General features: G+C 37.4%; 1 protein-coding gene across 3 annotated transcripts in view; it reads right to left on the bottom strand.

Annotated features, from left to right (window-relative positions):
- The window catches only part of PTPRN2 (protein tyrosine phosphatase receptor type N2), a 647,850-nt gene that overhangs the window by 460,198 nt on the left and 162,386 nt on the right, over window positions 1-25,266 (bottom strand). For 2 of the 3 annotated variants that reach the window (XM_065050473.1, XM_065050471.1), the window contains exon 3: window positions 23,532-23,645. The exons of the other annotated variant lie outside the window; for it this stretch is intronic. In XM_065050473.1, coding sequence (XP_064906545.1) covers window positions 23,532-23,645 — 114 coding nt within the window. The remainder of the gene's footprint in view (window positions 1-23,531; window positions 23,646-25,266) is intronic. 3 annotated transcript variants of the gene reach the window in all.

Consider the following 25,266-nt stretch of genomic DNA (forward strand, 5'->3'; position numbering starts at 1 on the left):
TACACAAGACAGGTTTTGTTCTCTGTTTAATATTTGATTTCTGTAACAGACTGTGTGGAAGGAATTTTGAAAGCAAAATCCAGATTGGGAGTTTTCTGTAACAACCACTGCCATAGTATTAATTTCATTTCTAAAAATTATTCTATATCCAAAACAAAATTCACAATTGCATTTAAAAATTTTACAGAATTGCTTCCCCTGCTGCTGCCATTTTTCTATCCAGGAGCTCTCAGTCTTTAGCACAGATTTTTTTTCTTTCAAAGCAGCAGAATGTTCTTTACCACTTCCCTCTCACAATGACAGGTCATTTTGAACGCTTCCCCATCCCTGCCTGTATCTGATGCTCTTGACACTGGACACACACACTTTAACAGAATCTCTAAAAAAGGGCTGCTTGAAAGAAAGGGTAACCTGACAGAAATAAAATGTTAGTAAAAAGCTTTCAAAGTACTGTTCATGTGAAAATCTGTTGTGAAGCCATATTGAATCTACACGTACTGTTATAGCTTCCAGTAAAAACAAAACAGAACAAAAAAGAAGAGAAAAAATTGATAAACTGTTGGGGGGGGGCGGGGAGAGAGTTTACAGAAGCCTGGAAGATATTTTAACATTTACCTAAGAAAGTAATCACATTCTGTGTTATTAAATATGCTATTGCACATAATGGAAAACAGTTTACAGTGAAAATATCTTGCAATAATAAATACGGTATTTGGTTTCACTTCATATATATTTTAACATTAAGAAAATGAAAGCAATAAAGCAATTTCTATGGATAAAGTAGGGGTGAAAAATAAGCTGTTAGCCGGAATCTCAAAATCTTACTAAATCAAAAAGTGTTAAGCATAAAATATTTTTTATTACTGTTATCAACAACTTTTAGTATTAAATCACTGGAAATTATAGCTTTTTTTTTTTCAGCTGAGATTAATATGTTGCCCTATGTGGGCTGGAATACAGCACCCATCTGATAGTATAAAGCAAAACTGAACAGCTGATAAGGACAGCGATTAAATAAGTATAATGGATTTTATACATGTGTGGGACAAATTTAGGAAAGAAAATTGTCCAAATTAAGTTTGTGTCACTCACTGAAATTTATATTATTCTTCTTGCAAAAGGTGCCTATCACCTTTAAAATCCAGAGGGGATCAAGGCACTATATTTCACTGTGGCATCTGTGCCTGAAACAGCACACTCCTTTTTAGAGTCATGCTGGATTATTGGTTAATGTTTAAACAGACTTGGGAAGAAGAAAAAAGATAAAAAGGAACAGCAACGAAACAATCACTTTGTGCAGCATCTTCTGTTTTTCACTTGTGGTCACTCAATCAAGAATTGATTGAACTCAGCTTCATTAATTAATTCTTGAATTTTTATTGGTCTGACCTATTTAGAATTATATCAGAACTCCAGCTCACCAGAACAATTATATTGCCTTTTTCACGTTGTAAAAAAATAACCAATGCTGTTGAACCTCTTCCTATCAGGGCAGGCAATTTTTAATATTCCATACCATTTGGGGATTTCTCCTTTTCCCTCCCTTGAAGAAATTACGACACTTTTTGGTTTTGACATATTGCTCAATACTTAACGAGAATCTCACCAGAAAATAAATCCATAGTTGTTTTCATGACAGCAAATTACATGCCAAAGCGTGACATTTAAATGTTGAATTTTAATAGCTTGTCAGCAGAAGTGAAATGCATTTAAAAAAATTAATACGTGAGAGAACAATGTGTCTGTCTATAAAATAATTCTGTTCATAGTAGAAATGAATGGTAAATACAGTGTCAAATGCATTCTATTTCCCAAAGCACATCTTCATTTAGTAAGAAAGGAGCTATCTGAATAGGGGTTAAATTCTCCACTCCTCCTGGCACAGAGGATCTCTGCTGCTGTCATACTGGTTGGAAAACTCCTACCAACATCCACTTCCAGGACATTTCCATATGCAGGACAGTTTTAGCAAACCCAAAAAGAAGAAAAGGTGAAAGGGGAGAAGAAAGGGGAAGAAAGGGGATCATCTGGCACCTCTTACAAGCTCTCAGCTATGATTCCCACACACTTGCTGCCTCTCTCTTTCCTTGGACTACAGGTAGCGATGACTGATTTTCAGAGAGCAAATTCAAGAGATGGATGACTAAAAATATTCTCAACACATTTAGTCACATGCAAGCATGTCCTCCTTGCTGCTTATCTTAAACATTTCCATCAACACAATTTTTACTTGCTACCAATAAACATTTGTGTTATGTGAAATGTTGCTATTTAAGTTAAAAATTGCTGTAAGCAGAATTTCCTTTACCTCCTGCAATTACAATGATAAAAATCATGGTGTTCTTGCTTACATGTAAGGTCCCTTAGGATCTTTGCCTTATTTAATAATGGTCTAATAAAAGAGGCGTGACAGGCAGTATGGATATATTCACAGGCTAACAAATATCCTTACATTAAATAAAATCAGAGGACACAGTCAAGAGTTATCTTCTTGACAATATGCGGAAATGTGAGAAAAAGTTAATTGCTGAAAAATGCAAATTTGTATACACTGAAAAAAATAGTCTATACCTATACTTTGCTGGGAACCAACTTAATTCTGTTAACAGGGGAAATAAATGGAAAGCTTCTCAATGTGCAGCTATGGACAATAAAAAAGTACTGAGGAGAACAGGAAGGCTGTTCCTGGTCCTACAACATTAAAATGTTTGAATGCCCTCACTCAAACACTTCGAAAAGTTTTGCATTGCTTATCTAAGAAAAAAGGAAGCACAGGCTCAACACCAGACAATGAGAATGATAAAGAAAGTATCTTTATGAAACAAGATTGGAATGGTTCTTCCTAGCCTGGGGGAGAGAAAGGGGTAGGAGGAAACATTATAAAAAGGTGCCGGCGACGAAGGGAAGTAAACTGTCTCAGAATGTAAGAATATGAAGATACATTTGACAGCATATTTTATGAGTTACTCTTCAAGCAAGAATGAAGACTAATGAAGCCTAATGAAGCCTTTATTCCTCCAGGTACATGTCCCACGTTCACAAAAATACCAAGTCCCTTCAGGTGTTCTCTGCTGCTTTCTTCTACAGTTCCAACCCATTCTCCTTATGTCACCACAGCTCCTTCCCAAGTATCTCTATTTCTCATCTTTATGTACTCCTCTCATTCTTCTAAAATGTTTATTCCCTTTCAGGTATCTCCCTGCATCTAGTGGCTAGTTTCAAAATATCTGTGTATTGGCCAGCCAAACACAACATCCGAACCACCGAGTGTTCTCTCCCTCTGTCAGAGTATTCATTTGGGAGCCTCTCCTTGACCCAGCTACAAATTTCCATAAAGCTTGTAGATACTGAATGTATTTGAGACCTTGCCTTTCTGTCAAATTGACTAAGATGTTGAAAAACTATTGAAGTACTGAGCTGCAATGGGCAGGCAATGCCCATCCTTACAATACTATGTTAAGGAAAACAAAAATCATATCAGGTAAATAAATGAGAGGAACTCACTGATACCTGACACTTCCACAGAGCCATGCTTTCTCCCCTAGAAAGCCTCATGTGACTTCCAACAGACTGTCAACATTAGAGGCCGGAATGTCACCCACAAGACAATTAGTGCATGGAAAATAGCAGAGCATAATTCCTTAAATACCTTGATAATATGTCCCCATCTAGGGGACACATCAGGTCAGCTCCTGTGCCTGTTCAATGCTTGCCCTTTATGCATTGGAATAAAGGCTGACACATCAGAAACATTTCCATTTTTTCTCCAGCTATCACAAAAATCATATTACCTTTTCCTCCGAAGCATACATCACTCAAACTGATATTAACTTTAACTGCTTTCATACTGCCCAAATCATATGACAATAAGTGACTTCAGATCACCTGCTGTAAAGCTAAGCTGGTTAGTCCAGAGCTGAGGGAGTTGCATCCTTACCCATCATCACTCTCAAACATTTGATCTTCTGATAGATGGTATCTTGACACCCTTACAATGATGATAACTTCATTCAGTTAGTTTCAAAATGTATTTTTAAAGGAGACCAGGCAGTAAGCTGCCTTATTCTCCATATTTTTTCATTATTATTTGTGGATGACACACTGAAGTTTTATAATCAGACAACTATTTAACTCTGTCTCCTTCCAGGACTACAGGCTTTACTCTCACTGCTGGCCTTAAAAAGCCAGCTAAAAAAAGTGGCACTAAGATTACATCCATTGCATGGCAAGGAAATGAAATGCCTTTAATCAGTCAAGCTTCTTTGGAACAGATGAAATTAGATTTAAATTACATGTAGGATTTGCAGTTAAAAATATTTTGGTCTGTCAATCAAGCCTCAGCCAATTAGTTGCCAACATATAAGTTTTATTTCTAAGGAACATGTGCAAACATGTTACAAAATTAGGCAAAGCAAAACTCTTCTCTCTACTGCCAGTATTCTAACTGAAAATGAGACTTAAATTCATTCTGCATATCCATATACTGATTTTTTAGAAATAATCGGACTGGAGACCATGTTCCACAAGTCATAATGTACACAAGTCACTGGTAAAGCCTGTTATTTAAAGAGTACAACTATTGGGCAGAACTGTTGAAAGCAACCTTGTCTAATTAAGCAGCAGTGACCTGACAGAAATGTCTCTGCTCCCGCTTCAGCCTCAAACATTTAGAGAACCTCCCATTGAATGGTAACAAACACAGGCAGTTCAGAGGCGAGGATGAAGGGTTGTCAATACAGTGACATTAGCATGGGCTTTTGATTTTCTCCAACTAAACAGTATTAAACACTTAGGTTAATAAACTGCAACAATTTTATTGCTGTAAGTGGTAATATCAAGATATTGGATGAAAGGAATCCATAACAGAACAGTAATGAGGCTGCAGTATTGAATTTTCACCATTAAAATCCCCAGATAAGTTCTCTGTTTTCTCCCAGATTTTTAATGGAAGGAAAAAAAAAACAGCCAGAAACCCCAGGTATAACCTACTGATTTCCTTTCACCAATCATTTGGGAAGTACAGAAGCAATTGAAGTGGGAAAAATGCCTTTGTATGTATCAGACTGGAGGTGTCTAATATTCTTGCCTAAAGCTGTACGTTCAAGTCTTGACAGAGTGAATTGTTCATGCAAAGACATATCACCCTTTCCTCACCTCCGCAGGGCTCCTGCAAAGACAGATCACCCTTTCCTCATCTCCATAGGGCTCCTGCCACAGCAAAATTGCTGTCTATATACTGACCCATATTGTTTCCTGGCTTCCTTATGCTTTGTTGCTGGGCTTTAAGGCTCCATCTGCTGCCTCTTAACTTGTAGGTTCTCCAGAAAGTGTCTGTACTGATTCTATATTGTAGTAACCAAAACAAAGTCCATAAGTAGAGCTTTTAAGCACTGTGATAATGTTGCAGAGTTTGCTTAAAAGAATCACAGATATAGAAGTGCTATAAAGATATAGATACTGAATAACTAATTAACTTTATCATTCAAGATAAAGGACCAAAAAAAATGTTGTGAGGAGCAAGCCAGCCTCAATTGGAATCAGTAGCCCTGCATCATGTCCTACCTTCTTGAACTCAAGAGGCCAAATATTTGATGGCAGGCAGCTTTTTATATGTTTTCCACTGTTTTTTCTATATTGTTTTTTAAACATCCTTTAATTTTTTCTTTTTATATTTAACACAGAAAAAAAAACTATTTTGTTTCATTACTGGGGAATACAATTGCTGTAACAATCAATATAATTCACCAGTTATTCTACCTTCTGGTATTTACATTCGTCTCCAAAATTAATTCAAGTAACTTTTGTTACCGTATCAGCAGCCCTTACATCAGAATGGAAGCAAGAGACTTTATTTACTTATTTTAAAATCAGGTTTAAAATCCCAGTTGGTGAAACCAAAGAACAGAGTAATAGTTCTTCATCACATTTTGGAAGGTGTTTTGACCTGCATGTTATTGTCAATACAGCGAGTGCCAGGGCACAAGCAACAAAAATAGCAGCAATATCTTTTTATTGATACTATATTCACTTTATCCCCCAATGTTAAACTTAAAGTTTTCCCTAGGGAGCTGATATCATATTCACAACCCCATCATTACAGCTGTATGAGGACCATTCTTTAGAGCCAATATCAATCACACCATATGTTGTCCCGAAAAGCAGATAGCACAAACAGCTCACCTTACCCTCTGACCTGGAGAATTAGAGTTTAAATATGAACACAGGCTCCACCTCCTTTGTTTTCTATTGTGCAGCAGCATAAAAGAGGTTATAAATATTCAAAAATTATCACTTTTACTTACTCTGTGCTTTCCCCTCAGCACACCCCCCCCTTTCAATTCTTCTGATGCTGACTCTTTCAACAGTACAGAGAGGCTTCACTTGTGTCCTGAAGCTGTATCTCCTCTAGTTTTTGATCCAGCAGCAGTGGCCTTCTCTCAGCAAGCACTAGGTCACTTGTAAATGCCTTTTTAAAGTCAATTCTGTTTTATAATGCCCAAGGCAAACAGCTATCAAAGCAGCTTTCACCACCTCTGTCCCATTATGCTAAAACCAGCTTCATGAGAATGGAAGGCTTAGACTTCACATAATCTCAGAAAGCACACAACAAAAAAGATGAACTCAAAGAACACTAAAGGGTTCAGATCCCTGTGCCACTACTGATTTCCTGTAAAATCTCAGCTAATCACTAAGGTCCGTGACCCAAAACATATTTAAGCATCTTATATAGGTAGGAGACTTGCCACTGAAATCAATGGGAATACAAACATTTACATATCTCTGTGAACCTGACCCTTTAGTCCTTGTATGTCCCATCTGTAAAATTAGGATAACATTAATTCTTTATCTATCAGAGATAGAGAACACAAATACTGAAAATTAAAAGGTGCTTAGATTTTATTATAATAGAAGAGCAAACCAAAAAATATGTTAAAAGGGAGAAAGTCTCAAAATCAGGGGTGGGGGTGGTTGAAGGGAAGAAAACATAGATGGACTCAGCAACTGTTATTTAGTCTTAGGTGTAAACCATCTCAGATACAGAGGAAGGATTCTAACTTCAATAGTGCCGTTATCTTATTGCCGCTTTTCTGCAATGTGCTGCCCTGAATCCCCACAAAGAGGCAGGCAGTATGACACAGCAGATCCTGTACCTTTTAAGCCTTTGACAATTATGATTTTTTACATGAATTGTAACAGTAAGCCCAACCCTATTTCATGTTTATGCTGCATCATTTAGATCAGGGGTGTCAAACTCATATTGCCGGGGCCTCATCAGCCTCTTGGTTGCCTTCAATGGGCCGAAAGTAATTTTCAGACTGTGTAAATGTAACTATTCCTACATTTATACAGCCCTGATTTGGATGAAACTGTTTCTTCAACAGGAACACAGAAGCAAAATATTCACAGGAATTCAGTTTCACATTATTTGCCTGGCAACATGTTTTTAGAGGATCCTGAAACATTTTTGACGTCTCTTGGAATAAGGGAGAGAGGCCCTTAACACTCCTCCTCAGACCAAAAAAATACTCAGACATCTCCATCAAGATGTGCGTGTTCTGCTGCAGACAGCATCAAGTGACTTGATGTCACCTCCTCTATCATTTCTCTTAGCAGAGTAAAGGTAGAGTATGAGGCAGTGAGTCCTCTTCTTCACTTAGCTCTGCTGCTTCAGAAATTCATAGGGCAAAAATCTGATGGAAATACTTTTAGAAGAGCACCTGTTACAATTTATGCTTACTACAGATAGCCAGCTTTCTGGAGAGATAGCGGTAACCCAAAAATGTCTTAAAAAGGCATCTTGTGCAAAATAACACCCCATAGCAATGATTGCAAACAGAATATAGTTAAGGAAGACACAGCAAGCCCAGATCTCGCTAAATTATTTTGGGGCAGCATCTAGGGTACACTGGCACACTTCTACTGGCAGGATCATAACACCACTTTTCTGCTAATATTAGACTTCCAATAGACTTCCAACAAAATTCTCCCTAAGCACCAGCCTTAATACTGCTTCTACACAGAAAGAAAAATCTTTTTATATTTTTCCTGTAGTAAGGCAACTTCACTATAAAACATTAAAAATGAAACTTCAATCCCAGAGACAGGAATAGGACATGGGGCCAACAGCAGTGTTCCAGTGCAGCCAGAATTTGATACTAATTAACAGAAATGTAAGAAATCAAAGGGCAAATGGACCTATTAGATTATCTACTAAGTATACTGTCTGTATAGAAACAGCTTGTCTAACAGTCGAATGATGTATCATATGGCACAGTCACTCTGAATCCCAAAGCTGTCCATCTTTAGAGGCTGCAGCATTTCTTACTGAAAAATAAGCCAGCACACAGATTTCAAGGCAGATGGAATGCAGCTTCCAGGAACTCAGTCTGCAAAAGATTAAGGGGCAAATAATTGGGTCCTTTCCACAGCTGGATCACAGTTAATCTTGGGGTGCCAAAACAGGATTTGAAATGGATCCATGGCAGATTCATTTTTGCTCTTAAACTTTCCTGTACTTTTCCACAATGTCATCATTTCAGTGAAATCAGTCCATCTGTTTCCCTACCCAAACCAGAAGGTGCTGATGTTTTCCTTTTCCATTAAAAGCACAAACACATGATGTATGAAAAATTAATAATGAGAATCAGTGGTGATACAGCCAAAGTAAGAAAACAGAAGATACTGTGGAGATGTCTGTGATATCACGAAAAGCAAGGGGCAGAGTGTGGCCCAATGGCCTGTTATTGTGAAAATCTAAAGCAAGACTCCTATGAAACACACCCCTAGCGTGCATTTAATCAATTACAAAAGTGACTTAGAATCACAGAATCATAGAATGTCCCGGGTTGGAAGGGACACACAAGGATCATAGAGTCCAACTCCTGTCCCTGCACATGACAACCCCACAGTTCACCCCATGTGTCTGAGGGTGTTGTCCAGTCTCTTCTTGAACACTGTCAGGCTCGGGGCCATGACACCTCCCTCGGGAGTCTGTTCCAGTGTCCAGCACCCTCTGGGTGAAGAACCTTTTCCTCATGTCCAGCCTAAACCTCCCCTGGCACATCTTCCTGTCATTCCCTCGGGTTCTGTCGTTGGTCACTGAAGAGAAGAGCTCCGTGCCTGCTCCTCCTCCTCCCCTTGTGAGGAAGCTGCAGCCGCCATGAGGTCTCCCCTATCTCCTCTTCTCCAGGCTGAACAAACCAAGTGACTCAGCCACTCATGTGGCTTCTCCTCCAAACCCTTCACCAACTTCATAGCCCTCTTCTGGACACACTCCAGTAGCTTTATATCCTTTTTATCCTGTGTCACCCAGCCCTGCACACAGAGCTCCAGGTGAGGCCGCACCAGTGCAGAGCAGCACCGGACAATCCCTCCCCTGGCTGGCCATGCTGTGCTGGATCGACCCAGGACATGGTTGCCCTCTTGGCTGCCAAGGACACTGTTGGCTCATATCCAACTTGCCATGGACCAGAACCCCCAGATACCTTCAAGAAATCAGCTTCCTTTATTAAGAAAACCAACCTTTACTCTTAATAGGCCAAAAAAAATTTGAATAAAATACTAGACCCAGGTTCCATTTACACTGTAATGCAGCAATTCAAGTTAAGGATGACAGGTTGTCTTGGGGTGCAGGCAGGGGAGCAGCATCCTCTCTCTGGGCTCTGGTACCAGCACAATGTGTGCCCTTGGAAACGCAGAACTTTTTCCAACTGTGGCACTACTTCAGAATAACTCGGTCTCCTTTGAGGGATGCCAAGGGGTGTTCACAAAGAGCTTTGAAAGCCCTGGCCAAAAGAAGAAACTATTAACTACTGTAGAAGTTACTATAATGAAAAACAGGACAGCTATCCCAGGAATGTGCTATATCACTTTCTTGAATCATCATTAATAAGATTTTTTTGCTTGAGAAAAGGCATTATTCAAAAAAAAATTTATAATATCCATAGACTAAATTCGAGCAACTGAATCTCACTGATTTACAAAGAACTTAAGGGAATACTGTATGTACTGGCTCTATGCAATTATTGCTCATCTTTCCTCCTATTTCATCATAGGTCATGGTTTCTTTGCTGTAACATTAATATTTTAGTTGCTTTTATGTATTACAAACAGTTTTTGCTTAGCAATATACAAGAATTGCTAAGTCCCTAAACCACTGTCTGAAGTCATACAAGGGAAAAGCTTATTCCATACTTTTTCTGTATCTTATGCTCTTTCCCTAAATATCTGCTACCAATCACTGTCAGAGGAGGATGTTCAGCAGGATGAGTCATCTGAGTGAGCTAATACTGCATTTCATCATTTACCAGCCCAGAGCAATGGGGTTTTATGCCTATCCAGACTTGATAGGTGGCTAAAACAATCACTGTAGGATTTGTTCTTTCCGTCTGCAGAAATATGTTAGCAGATCTAACGGCTTAAAGGGAAGGGCAAGAACAAATGTAAAAATTCTAAACAGTATTTTGCTGCCACAGTGTAATAAAAAGAAAAGCTTATTTCAGACGAAGCTCAGCTGTAACCAAAAACATCAGCTACATGATGAGATTGTGCTTTTTGCTTCTTCCAGGTATCTTCTGACAGAGTTTTCACCCCCCCCTTTCCTAGCACACAAAACCAAGTTGGATTCTACTCTGCACCCCATGATAAGTAGGGAAGCAAAACAGAAATGAGTCATTCGAGCAGCTCGAGACTCTCTTTGAATTCTCCTATCTCACATCAAGTTCACAGCACTCCAAACTAGAAACACTGGATGTAATGGTGGACAATTGAAGCAAACAGCCAAAGTCCCAATGGCCCTTTAACTTGTAAACAAATAAAATAGATACAAAGGTTAATTAAAATGATTGCTGAGGTTAAAAATGTGATTTTCACAATTATAAACCAATGAGCTTCAAAATTATTACTGGCACATAGAGCCATGTATCCTTCACTGGTGTAGTATATGACCAATTCTGATGGTATGGCTACATATAGCTCATAGTACATGCTCCAACAACAAATCCACTAATAAAAATTAGCTTCAGTCCAACACCACAGGCAATAAACATACAGACACTCCGCAATGATTGACCTTTTATTGCCTAACTAACTCAGTGAAAGAAAACTGAGCAATTCTGCAGTCTGGAGATGAAGGATCTATTTTAATTTGATCTGAAGTTCATCAAATCTCTTATTTATAGGAGCTGTAGTATGCGTTTCACAAACCTCACTATATGCATCAATTGTGCAACAATAGACTGTGCTTAATATGAGAGCTAAACCTAGAAACACCAAATTTAAATCCATTAATCGGAGTCCTAGCAAAGCAGGTAAGGAGACTTAATTATTCTCCATATATCTGAGAAACAATCCCAGATTGGTAATTTCTGTTTCAAAAATAGATGCAGACACCTGATGAATATTCCAAAAATTGAAAGAGCACATGGAAAATACAAGATCCGTTATTCAAAGTATTGAGTAATACAACAAGCACCACCAGGAAGAAAAAATTAAGTCTATGCTACCATTTCTAGCAGGGATAACAGCCTCAGTATATTCTCTCCCATCTCAGGACTGAGGACACTTCTCTCAGAGTTCCTGTATTTTATTTAAATCCTGCTTTGTGAGATTCAATGTCCTGTAGCGCAAAAGTCAATATGCATGCTCCACCTGCTACTCACTGTTCATTGCACCGGGAAAGTTGCAGCATCGACACAGGGTGATGTTGGATGTTTTGGAAACTCTTACAAAAGGTTATAAATGCTCTGACTCTGACAAAAGGTTTCACCTGGTTTTGACATCAGGTCTGATTTCCATTTCTAGAATTACCTGTAAAAGCAACTCACTAACTCACCTAAATACATTGTCAGAGGACACAGAGTCAACCAATCAGACCATTTTGTAGATACCTTTATGAAATCATTTATGCAAGCAGAAAACTTAAAGACAAATCAGATTAAAAAAAAAACATCTTAAAACAGAAAATAATACCAGTAAAAATAAATTTTAAAAAGCTATTACACTTAAACCTTGTTCTTAATGCAAGCTCTGTCTATGCCATTAGTCATTGGTAGTATAGTAACAAAAAGTCATATTGATTTAATAATATGCTGCTTCCCGGGATGAATATTGTTACACTTCTGCAAGAAGTTTCATTTCAAAAGAAGATCTTGTCGGCCTATTGCTCAGCCATCCATGTGGGAAACCAAGAGGCTCTTAATTCTTACCTTTTGATGTCTTAAGCCCTAGACAGTTGTATCACTGTAAAAATCAGTCTGGAAAAGTGAGTCCATCCAGTCTTTCAATGTATCAGCACAAATCCTCCAGAAAATCAGTACATTTGGGTTCTCTTCAGGCAATGCTTTGAATTCACAGTTCTAGACTTGTACTTCTGAGTATTTTTTTGTTCTATTTTTTTTTTTTTTAACATTGAAAAATATAAAGAATATAAAGAGAAACATCCCAAAATACTCCTGTATGTTGAAATGTAGAAATCTATGTGATTTCCTTCTCGGCATCACCCCCCATCAGCTGCAGCTTGCTCAGTAAAACAGCAGCGAGGTGAAAACCTCTACAATTACAGGTTTTATTATAAAAATGGACACTTGCAGCAGCCTTAGCAAAGAGTGACTAACACAGAAACAGAGACAGGTGCTGTGTTTTGAAATTAAAGAAACAATATCAAACAAGGACATGCCAGACCTGCTTTTTCATAACAGGGAAAACATTGCAGTTTGACTATTCCAACAGATCTATTTCCACAGAATTTGCGAAATTTATAACAATACAATAGCTTTTATTTTTCCCTACAAAATGCAAATATTCTGAGAAATCCAAGTCGATCTACTGCGTAATCTGGCAACATTGTTTTAATGAAAATGAAAAATAATGCTATATGACGTGGAGTCACTAGAAGATAAAAGACATGTAAACAGGCTTATCTTGTACCCAGTATAAAGTGCTGAGGCATAAAATAGCGCAAACGTTAAGATCACAAGAATATTCTAAAGCAGAGGTGTCAAACTCATTTTCACCAGGGGCCACATCAGCCTCACAGTTGCCTTCAAAGGCCCAAATGTAATTTTCAGACTGTATAAATGTAGGAGTAGTTACTTTAAAGGCTAAAAGCTAAACTACCTGCTAATGAAGATAAGTTCGTACCAGTAGTTGCCAGGCAAGGACCTGTACCATGACCTGTCAAACTGAAGTTCAAGGTAAAACCAGAAATTGCCTGAGCACTTGCTATTCAACAAAGGTCAGAATTTCAGCACTGATTAGTTTATGCTGCTACATGGATAACGATGAATACCCAGATGATTTCAGAAGAATAATTAAACTGTTGCAAGAGTGTGGGCCAGGGCAAACTGCAGCAAAGTTGGTGTTTTTTTTTTTTTCAGTGACCCTGTCTCTGAGACTTTGAAATGGTTTCTCAGGTTCCGTTCAGTCTGTACAAGACTATTAAAGCTGCACCAGAAGCTACTTATCCTTAAAGCACAACTTCATTCCTCTAAACACCACTCCACAGAGCCCAGAAAATGGTTGAACGTAAATATTACATTCGGTAAGACACAAAGGACAAAATTCACGTGACTGAACGAAACAGCAGAGGTAATCAGCCGTGGAGTCTCTAGTCAACGGAGAGCTAAGCAGTGAAATCTAGGATATGATTCACTTCATCCCACACTTGTCTGAAATTACACAGATGAATCATACCCTAAAAGTGCCTGTTTCTCTACTGCTTATGAAGAGAGCCTCTGGAGACAGAGACTGTAGACTCGCAGCTGCGTGACATGGTGCATCCACACAACCAGAGCTCACATTTGCCATTCAGCAACAGCAGAGTCAGCCCAGGGTGGCAGAATGTTTGAAGCACTGTCCTGGGACTCGCTGACCTTAGGGATGGGATGAGGTGGAGAGTAAGCAAGGGGGATGGAGGATTAACAATTTTGCAAACTTGCAACCACTTAAATTTTTTTTAGCGTTGAGGTGGACTCCTGTAGAGCAAATTTAAGCCTACTGTCAGAATTGCTAAGAGCACTTGAAATAACGTGGGCTGGCATTACCACAACATGGATCACCTGCCTCTGTACACATTGAGCCAAGTGACATAAGGAAAAATATCTCCTCCTTTAAGAGGAGACAGTAAGTTTGTGCTAGAGCTTTCTGGGATAATAAGTTGCTAGTGTAAGAAATAAGAGATTAATGTCACCTCTTCCTAAAGTTCAAAGGAGAAAAATTAGTCACAAGGAACCTGGGATGAGGTAAAGGGCAGAGTTCTAGACAAGAAAACTGAAGAACAGGTCAACAGGGAGAAGGGTAAGGTGATGTTAGAGAAATAACACAGATATTTGCTTATGTTGTTACATCACCATTCCCTAGGGAGAAAAACAGAGCAGATTTTGTAAACAAAGAGCCACTAGTTTTAGAGAAAATGGTTGTATGTTCACATTTTTATATTCTAATTTTGATACTGAGGTATGTCTTTCGGACAACCCAGTATGATGTCAGTAATGCTTTACTACCAAAGCTTGGCTGAGCCCTCAAATGTTTTCATCATAATGCAGGGAGGATACTTGTTGGTTCCTAAAGCAGATTAATGCAGTAGTAAAGACAAAACAACAAAATTATCCAGAACTTTTTCAGCAGAACAGGTAAGTGACCAATTTTATCTAAAATCTTACCAAAACATGAAGCGGGATTTCTTATATACTAAGTGCTAGAGTTGAGCACTTAATTAGACCGTCAAATCTAGGAGGACCAGAAGGAGATTAAACTTTGGATACTTATACATAGTGATCAGACACTGCAGTGCAAAGGAAAGATTAGATGATCATAACTAATCTAAGTTTTAATTAAAATTTAAAAGCAGACAGGTTTTGCACTGCTCACAAGGGAGATAAAGCTGAGTTGCACTGAGATAGGTTCAAGCGTATTTTCCTCATTTCTGAATTGAGTTTGGTATCCAGTCTTTCTAATGATATTCTCAGCTTAAAGAAAATTCTCCCATTTTAAGCAACTCTCACTGAGGCCCACCTTCCATTTTTATTTATTGACTGTTGGAATTACCTCACATGTTAATAAAGTGGTACTAAAGTTTTCCGTTTCAATAAACATTTTGAGTTTTAATTTTAAACCAGTGTATTCCTCTCTGACCATACACTGCCCTCTGCTCAAGCCTGCAGGCACTGTCTACACAAAATTCAACTAGATGGAAGGAAAGGGAAGAACATTTCATCATCTTCTCTCCCACATATAGGTAAACACACCTGATAGTAAAACAAAAGACAGAAACCACAAGTTATAGTTTGGGAGGCTGGACATGGCAAGAACTTCTCTCAGGGACTATGCAAATTGATCAAACTTTGGGTAAAACACAAAGGGTTTTAAAATCCCTTTCCTTGGAGGTTTTCAAGACTCAAGCAGACAATCTGATATAGTTTCCAGTTATCCTGCTTTTTAACTAGAGACTGAACTAGCTACCCTCTAGACATCCATCTAACCAGCACTTCTGTGATTCCTGTAAGCACTTCCATTTAACATTATTTGACTTGTAGTTGTTAAACCTTTCACATAAGGACAACAAAGGAAATTATACAGTAATATACACTACAAATTTATCAGAAAATATTTTTTTCTCCACGGACAGAGATGTAATATTGCATATTGGTCATTTACCATGAAGAACAGAAACTAACAGCTCTCAATATGGACCAATGTGGAATTTATAGTTTGTGAAAACTACCCTGCCAAAAGACCTCACTTTGCAAATACAGCAATAAAATGGCAGAGGAAAAAAATATCTTTTACAAAATATTCATTGGTTGGAATAGTTCAGCAAATGCAAACTGCCTGGAAATTCATGAGGTTGAGTAGCCAAGACATCACAGAAGCTGCAAACAGCTTTAGGTTGTGTGATTGGGCTTGTATGGAAACAGGCTGAGTTCCCATTTGTGACCGCATGACCTTCCTCCCATTCCTCTACTCCCACAACTAACACAGACTTTTGTTCATCATGGCTGGTTTTTAACATTCAAGTACAGCAAAAATATTCCACTATGTTACCAACCCAACCCAAAAAATAACGAAACGTGATTAAATAAAACTCAGTGCTTACAGAATTAAGTTCTTGGTTAAGGCTAACATATCTTTATCATTTTTAGGTCATCATTCCTCCTTAGGCAGGAATTTTGCCTCTTTACGAAAGCAAGTGGAGCTACAAAAAAACTAAAAGTAAAAAAAAAATAGGTACGTTTTTAAAATACTGCAGACTCAGCAGCTTTACACCTTCTCTGTGACTCAGAGGTTTTGCATTGCTGGATAGCTTGCAGGTAAAATAAAGAAAATCAATTATCTGACCATACTAAAGAAATGTGAAAATATTGCATTCAAAACAAAAAGAAACCCACACAAACCCCAAAATGTCGCAAGGGAGGGGAAAAAAGAAATAGTTTAAGGGCTATATGTTTAACATATCTTAAGTCAAACAGAGGAAGAATAATCAAAGCCTTCCTAAAAGACTGGAGACACTTTAGTTAAATATGCAGTGCAGGTCTGTGCAAAGCTTAATTAGAAACCAGACAGCAATAGGAATAAAAGACTCAAAATAGGGGGGAAGTACTTTTTGCAATGCTGAGGCTGTGAGAAGCTGCAAAAGAGAAACTGAGTATTGGAGAAGCGTTGGAGAGAAAGTACAATTTTATCATCGGGAACTGCACCATCTATCCATGACCACACACACACATACAGGCAAAACAAAACAGAAGAAGAAATTTGTGAAACACAGCGAGTATCTGTGAAGAATCAGCATGAAAGAAAACACAAGTGGGATTGAAAAAGAGATTTAATATCAGCCAAACTTTGCAGAAAACTGCCACTTACTCAGAAGCTTTCTGAAAAAGTTGTAAGGTAAAGAATGAAAACAGCTTAAGAAAAAAGTGTGTGTGTGTGTATATATATATATCTATATATCTATGCACTTGTTTTCCTGCTTAGCAAAGGGAAAAAGGAACTTCTGTGAGAATACACACTGTATTACTATAACAAGTTAAAGCTTCAGTCATGCCATGAGGTACTGTGAGGAACACAATCTACCTACTGAGGTTTTGTATGAAAAGATTAAAATAATGTTTCAGAATTTAGAATACCTATTATAAAGCTAAAATATGTCAAACACTAGGTGTCATTAAGAGCTGATATCTTAAAAGAACATGAGGCAATGTAGACAAATAAAATCGGTAGATAAGAAATGCAATGCATATAGAAATAGAGAAGTAAAACAAATTCTCTGGTAACAAACAAATAAGGAAGAAATCAACAGTAGTGCAACAAGAAAAAGCAATCTTACGATGAACATGTAAGTGTGCTATAATTATAGATTAATAGTACAAAATGGCACAATTAGTTTAGTTATGCTATACTGTTATTCAGTTTCCAAAAGTGGTGTTATTAGAGAATACAGCAGCTAAAGAAGTAATCTCATGCTTGAATTGGTATTTGCTGACATTCCAAGTGTAGGAACAACTGATAACGAACTGCAATTTGATTCCTGTGCTTCCAAGTGCGTTTTCAAACCATTTCGTGTCCCAGAATCATTTCAAGCCCAGTATATGCTCAGTCCAATAGTCCTATGAAAGGTGTTAATTTTTTTAAAGAATTATGTAAGAGAATAAGAAGTGCTAGTTGACAGAAACATGACACAAAGGAGACATGAAGACCTTTTCTCCTTTCTATCATACATATTAGTTAATGTGTTATTTTATCGAAACCACAAGTAAAACCTGATTCATCATCCTTTTTAAACAAAAGCAATATGATGCTACTGGGTTGACGCATTTATCTTCCAAAAAACCCAATATTCAAATGATGAAAATCAAAAAGTTTTATATAACAGTGTTATGAATACCATTAAAACTAAATATGCATTAAGAAGTTTGCTTCTGTACTTTCAAAATTTTTCCCACAGAGAATTTGCTTTGCCCCATAATAATTTTTTGTAATGCAAATACATTTCTCATATAGGTCTTATATGGCAAAGAGCAAATCAACACCGTATTAGTTTATGTCTGGTAAGCAGATTTCCAAGTGTATTTTTTCTGCTGTTTGATAAAACAGAACTTCTTGCTTTTTCTGAAACTCAGTTTGCTAAAATTCTGTTTAGGTTTTGAAGACCAAAAATGTCCATGGTGTTTTAGCACTTAACAACGGCAGGATTTTTTTTGCAATGTTTTCAGTGTGTTGTCCATTGAGCCAAAAAGTTAAGGCAGCATGACAGTGATACCAGGAGAAGGTAAGTACCTCCAGTCCCAGCTGAGTTCCTCCAGTGTAGCATGTCCTGCAGTTTATGCTTTAATTCCTGGCTTCAGCAGCCATCTAGGAGAAGAATGTGTTAAGTACACAGATGTCTGGAGCAAGCTGATGCCTGGGAAATTTGACATAAATGCGCTGCTCTATTCAAGAAAAACTATTTTTTTCCTAAAGGTCAAAAGAAGAGTTTGCCTTCCTTCATATCAATACTTGAATGTAAAGACAAACCTGTTTTCTCCTACTTCTCTCTTCTTCTCAGCTTTCCATATACCTCCATAATGATGTGATAATCACCTTGCAAATATGTGCAAGAACTGCATTATTCCTTTTAAGTTTATTTCAAAACTCAGCTTATAAAGGTTTACTTTCAAGTCTGTTACCTTCATTGCAGTAACAAATGATACTTTGCCTTGAAAAATAGTCCTGACTGAAATATTTAGCAACCCTTGCGAACTTCACAAGCTCCATGTGACAAGTCACATTAATTTCAATTTTCAAGTTAACTGATTGTAAATCATTTTAGTTTTTTAAACAAATCTGCTGTAAGAGTACATAAAATTATTTCTAGCAAAGTCATATTAATCACCGTACACTTAACTGGTTAAAATTAATTTAGAACAAATATTTTTTTCTCCCTGTCAAGAGCTTTCTGGGTTGCAAAGAAGACAAACGAGGAAAAAATGTGCTATTTTTTCAAATCATCTGTAAATCTGTTGCCTATTTCCACAGCACATGAGACTCTCAAGAACATCTTGCTGACTTGAGCTAAATGAATTTAAAAGTGTATCCTACTCTCTTTGGTTCTCCTAATAACACTGTTATATTTTAATATCTTAAGCAGGACTCCATCATAGCGTAAAAGAAATTGCTTTCCTTGAAAGCAAAGTTTAAAGCAAGAAGTTAACATAGCAAAAATTAAGTATCAACAAGCATACTTAGGAACCATTCAGTAATGACTCCAACTTGCATAAACAAAAGAAAACATTTATCTGATTAGTTTTCCAAATAGACATGCTGTATGATTCCTGCAGTAAAGGGACAACAGCTGTGATTTTGTTAAAATTTAAGTAAAACAGAGGACAGAAGCTAAACTACTAATTATTAGTCTGCCATGCTTTGTTTCTAATACGTAGTGTTCCATCAAACTGCCTTGAACCACTGTCCACCGGCCATAAAGCAGACACAACAATATGACTTCTGTGTCAGGAGAACCAGATGCCACTAAGCACATGAGATGCTGAGAAGGTGTAAACACTGTGAAATGCTTCTGTATGCATGAACTTTCCTCACATTTTTTCCTTAAAGACGCACAGTGGCACAATCCTGAGCCTGATGGGCATTTGTTGTGGTCCTGGACAAATATCCTTGTTCCGATGCCTTTAAGAAAGTGTGTCCTCCAGGCTACCCCTCTGACCTCTTTCTTCTAGTAATTCTCATTGCTACGGCAGCTGGACTTGCACAGAGTTGGTACCACATCATTGGCTAAACTGAACCACTGGTTAGAAATTATCCTCTGAAACAAATTCAAAACCCTCTTGGAGTAAGCAAGTTGATAAATACTACTGCTCCCTTTTATTATCACTTATGCTGATATTTCAATTACTACTTATGCATTCATGCTTGAGTTATAATGTACCGTGATTAGCCCTCCGATGTCATTTTCTGTGCTTCTAGTCTACAGGTCAACCATGAGCATGAAACTGTGTTTCTACAGTCTTGCTAAGAATCTTAGCAACTCTATCACCTTGCCTTCATTATAATATTGTTGGGGCAAGAAAAAAACATTTTATAATCTATTTCAACCATTTAATTCAAAAAAATCCCCCAAAAAACTATTTTTTTGCAGCTTATCTCAAACAGGAAAGCATATAGGTAACTTATCATTCTTGGTATATTCCAAGAAGTATCTTCTCCTACATTGGACAAGAGAACGTGGAACATCAGCCACAGGGATAAGTATTTCCATTTCCTACAGGCACTACTCATTCCTCCTCTGTGCTGATACTTCCCCTTTATTCCCCTTTTCCAATGATCCAGTCCTGTCTAAACAGCATCCTTTTGATTGTTCTGTTTATCAGACAAGAAATGTTTGATCTCCTCATAAATTACAAATTGAAACACTAACAATTTAGAAAGTGATTCATCATGTTTCAGCAACTGTGCAAAAGGCTTTTCCTGTATAGATAGTCACATTCATAAAAACTGAACCTTCAAAAAATCATCTCCATTAAGGGTATTTCAAAAGATTTGACTGACTCGGAGTCACTGTGAGTGAAAAGGCCATGAACAAGGCTATTTGAATTCTAACAGATCATTTCTTTGTAGGAAACTAATATTCCAAGAATTTCATTTCTATCATCAATCTACTAGTAGATAGTATAGACAAAGATAGACTCAATATGTAAAGGCAACATAAAAACTATGAAAACTGAACTCAATATTAGTCAAAGCCTTTTATTAAATAGATTATCATCAGGTGTGTCACTCATCTAAGCTTTTGGTGCATGCCTCCCTATTGTAGTAAACATTTCAGGCTGGCAAAATCACAAATTATGTTTGCTATTCTGACATCTTTTTATAGCGCATAATCATACAGTCTTCCATTTGGACCTTGATTCAAACAGAGTTATCATTTAGAAGCAATTAGCAAACCAAAAAAATTTACAAGGCTTCCTATGGATTTTTTTTTTTTAAATTCAATGAAAATAGATGTTAACAGACTATTGGTAGGAAAAAATAATAGATTGATAATACTGGATGGAAACAAAAAATCCCCACCCAACCAACAACAACTTAACTGTATATACATCTAATAAAAATAGGAAGTGTTCAATATAGACTTTATTTGAAGTTTTACTTATTGTGGGACCTACTATGTAGTCTTCCAAGAGAAATTTGTCCTGCTTTTTACAAAAGAGAGACAACAAATACTGTCCCCTGTCCCTTCCAGGGAAGCTGGGCATTACCAAGCAGAACTAGCCAGTATTCTTGTGGAAAGGAGAACTGGATATTGTGTAGATAAAGGAAATAAGACCTTTGAAAAAAGCAAGCCCTTTCTTGAAGTTACCTGAAACATTTTTTGTGGACCTGACAATGTCTGGCTTATCTATACTGCAGAAATGGTCATAATGTTTTGCGCACACCTTGCAAGAGAAAAGCGTTCACTGTGTAAGTGACCATCATAGCCAGTGAACATGACCTAAGGGCTGGATGTATCACATCTGATAGCACCAGCAAACAGCAGAGTTTTCTCTAAGCAAGCCGATGTCAGTAACCCATTAATCTGATAAGCCTGTATTGATTCTATTCCTTCCGTATTTCTGTCCTCACTAAACACTTCAGAATTTGCCAAGGATACTGAGAGGAAAAAAAAAAAAAAATCCAGTGATTTTATCACATCATCACTCAAACAAGGGCATTCTAGCATTCTATTATCTTTTACATTTATATTTAAGATTCTCATCTATGGGCTACCCACAGGCCACAAAAACTGCCTGCAAAAGTTTTATATCAGTTCAAAGCATATATACGTTTGTGTAAGCACCCCTAAATGTCATGAGTGAGGAAACATAAAAGCAAAAGTACTTTCACTTTCCACCATGGTTTAAACCTCTGAGTCCCCTTTCATTCTTTTCCAATGAAAAAGTATGAGACAAGTCCAAATTTGAACACCCAAGTTTCCTTAAAAGAAGCATATTGCAGTTTACTGCAACAGATCCTTCCACGGAGGCAGGTTGCTGATAACAGATCTCAGGGAGGGTTGATTTACTGGTCAGAGAAGCACTTAGTAGGGGGTGGTCACCTGAATTCAGCTGAGCTAACCAAAATGTGATGGTAGTCAGGGAAATGGAGATACATAAGCATAATTTAAGATGGCATGGGAAAACCCACCAGCCTCTCCGTGTGCCCCTCCAGAAGGTCTCTCACCTACATCCTCGTGAGGGAAGGTTTACATAGGACTCATCACCGATATTCAGGCAATGTAAGGGAGTGCTGGCTGTCCATGAAAGTATAGTCAACCTAATATCAGCTTAGGTGTCCTAGTGTAATGAATTTCCCCCCATTCTTCACTGTATTTTGAGAGCTTTGCCACTCGCACAATGTTATCCTGATGAAATAGTATTTCCATCAATTTGCTTGCATAATTTAGCCTTTAGGCAATGACAAGTGAAAGAGCCACAAGTACTATTCACAGGTAACTGTAAATCACCCAAGAGTTGCTATTATACAATCAAGTTTTGCCAAGTTTGCTTCATTTGGATGGGCTGCTGGACAGGAAATAAATCCCTGGAAATTTTTTTATTCCTCCCTCTAAATGAGTGGTTTCCAAACTAGAAGACCAGTCTCTAAGTATAGTCATGAATTTCTAATAAATCAATTTTTTCCTCATGATTAAACTGCCATAATACTAATACAATATTACTAGTTTGTAATTGAGATTGTAACTGGAAAATAATGAACAACAAACTCCAAAACACATGATACAAGTGCAAAATAACCATTTTAACAATCTTCTTGGAACAATTTAGGTTACAAAGTTTTCTTGGTCCTCTGGCTGTCTACAACAAAGGTATATTTCATGTATTAATACCTGTCATCTCCTGGCTGAACTAGTTTCGCCACAATGCTTTCAGCCATGATCCTTATCAACACACAACAATACCTAAAACATTTGTTCACCTCCTTGGCTTTCACTTTATCCAAATTTTCACTTGACAGTTCAAGTTTTGCCATTCAGAAGCCAGAACATCCTTTCTAGCTTTGGAAATGACATGGAGATTAACTTCAGAAAACTGAAGAAAAATTAAATGGAACACAGTAGATGCAGCTTGTAATGAAATCAGAGCAATTCTACTTATCTGAATTCATTAGAAAGTTGAAAACTGTTTGCAGATTGCTAGAAGCTGTGTGTTTTCTGCCCATGTACCCTGAAATATGCTGTGATGCCACATAGCAAATTATTTTTCTTTCCTGCTGACTTATTTATGTGACACCAGCATCCATAGATGCTGAAATTTGATTGTATAGAGTGTCAGCCACAGACAGGCACTACGTAGGGAGGAGGCACCTCTCCTGAAATTGCTTCACAAAGTCCTTGTTGCAGATTCAGTGAGTCAGAAGGCTCTTTACTTTTTATAAGGTCTGTATTACCGGGTGTTAAGAAAACTTCTGAAGATGTCACCTCAGAGGGAGCACAAAATAATTGTAACCCCAACGCAACTAACCCCGCTCCAGAGTTTTTACTGTACCTCTGTGCGAGAGCTTCTCCAGGATGATCCTCAGGCGCTGCAGAACAGGAGGTGAAATGTCATATTTATAGACGTCTATTACAGGTACTCGCTGACATCTCCCAAATATTCCATCTGCAGGAAAGAGAAAAAGAAAAGGAAAAATCTACATTCCATTTTCTGACAGGAAGAAATGCGTGATGAGATGCGCATTTCCAATATCTCCTAATTATATAATGAAGGAACCGTTTAAAAGACACTTTAAAAAGCTATCAAAGGAGTACTGAAGCCATGAAATAGGCTATTTTCCATCTAAATAGATAAATACTAGAAAAAATATTAGTTGAAGGAAGATTTTATTGTACAAGTTAGACATACAGTTTATTTTATAAAGTAATTCAGACTTCTGCCTCTCAAATCTTTTGAAGTAGCACTTCTCTACTGACAATTCAGTGGGAAAAAAAGCAACGTTCAGCACCTACTCTGTTGCAGATGAAAAGTGCAGCATCCAGAAATATAAATACTAATTTACGGAAACCATGAGGATTTGCAGAAACATTTTTAATGCAGGAGCCGTGCGTTAGGCATTGCTAAATGAGAACTGAATCCGTAATGGTGAGCAAAGGCTCATTTCAAGAAGTACCCTCTAATGAATGCAATAAAAGAAAGCTGCTCACAGAACAATGAGATATTAATGTGGCCTAATTTATTTAGCTCAATTCCATTTGTCTAAAATGACAGACTCTTCTCATCAATGTCTTTTCAAATCACACCTTCTAATTAATTTAGCTTCTTATTAGTCTTTATTTAGAGAATTGTTCATTTTGAGACAAGCTTCCTGTATATGTGTGGGAGGAACAGGGAGTTCAAACATTCAAATTACCTTTCTCTCTTTCATACAAAAGCCTAATTCAGAGCCTAGGTGCTTCACATCCAATCTGACCATCTGCAATTCTGGGCCTCCGAGAAAGAAAGTGGTTTCATGTATTGTTCACAACAGTTCTCTTCTATATAGTGATCCAAAGGAAGCAATTTAAATGCAACAAGTTTAATTAGCAAAATATTCCCCTGCAGTACGAGTTTTAACAGAGTAATTACTTCAGCTCTGATATTACATCCATCCTCAAAAAGAATAGCTGTATCAGATTAGCAGAAAATAACAGTGAGTATTAATTTTCCAATGTCCATTACTTTCTCTGCTGCTTCACAGAGCTAAAAGGCTACAAATGGGAACTACTGGCCCAGCTGTTCGCTAAACACAAATAATGGCACAAAAGAAAATAAACCAATCCAGGATGCAGAAAAAGGGCATTATTAGCCTTCAATGTTAAACACAAATACCTCATTAAAATCAGCCAACTTTTGCTTTCTTTGCCTTTCCAATCCTCCTGTCACTTACAACTGCCAAATTAAGTTGATCCAAATTAAAAACTTACCTCTGAGTTTAATTTTGTTATTGGAAACTAGGTTTAATTTAGAAGCCACATACACAGATCTGGTTTTTCTGCTATATAACGTATAAAACAGCCTGAGAGCAGATAAAAATATCAGTTTTAAAACCTGTTGCAGTTGGAAAGTATATAAATATCAGTCACTTCTAAAAGGTTGGATAATAGGAATATAATAAGGTCTTGATTCAGAATGGAATAGTGGAACATTTCAGTGTTTGTTCAAAAGATTGTTCAAAATTAAGCATAACTTGAAATAGCCAGCTCTATTTTGGAATACCACCATTATCAGCTACAAATAATTAGGA

This window comes from Columba livia, chromosome 2 (assembly GCF_036013475.1).
Source record: "Columba livia isolate bColLiv1 breed racing homer chromosome 2, bColLiv1.pat.W.v2, whole genome shotgun sequence".
Lineage (NCBI taxonomy): Eukaryota > Metazoa > Chordata > Aves > Columbiformes > Columbidae > Columba > Columba livia.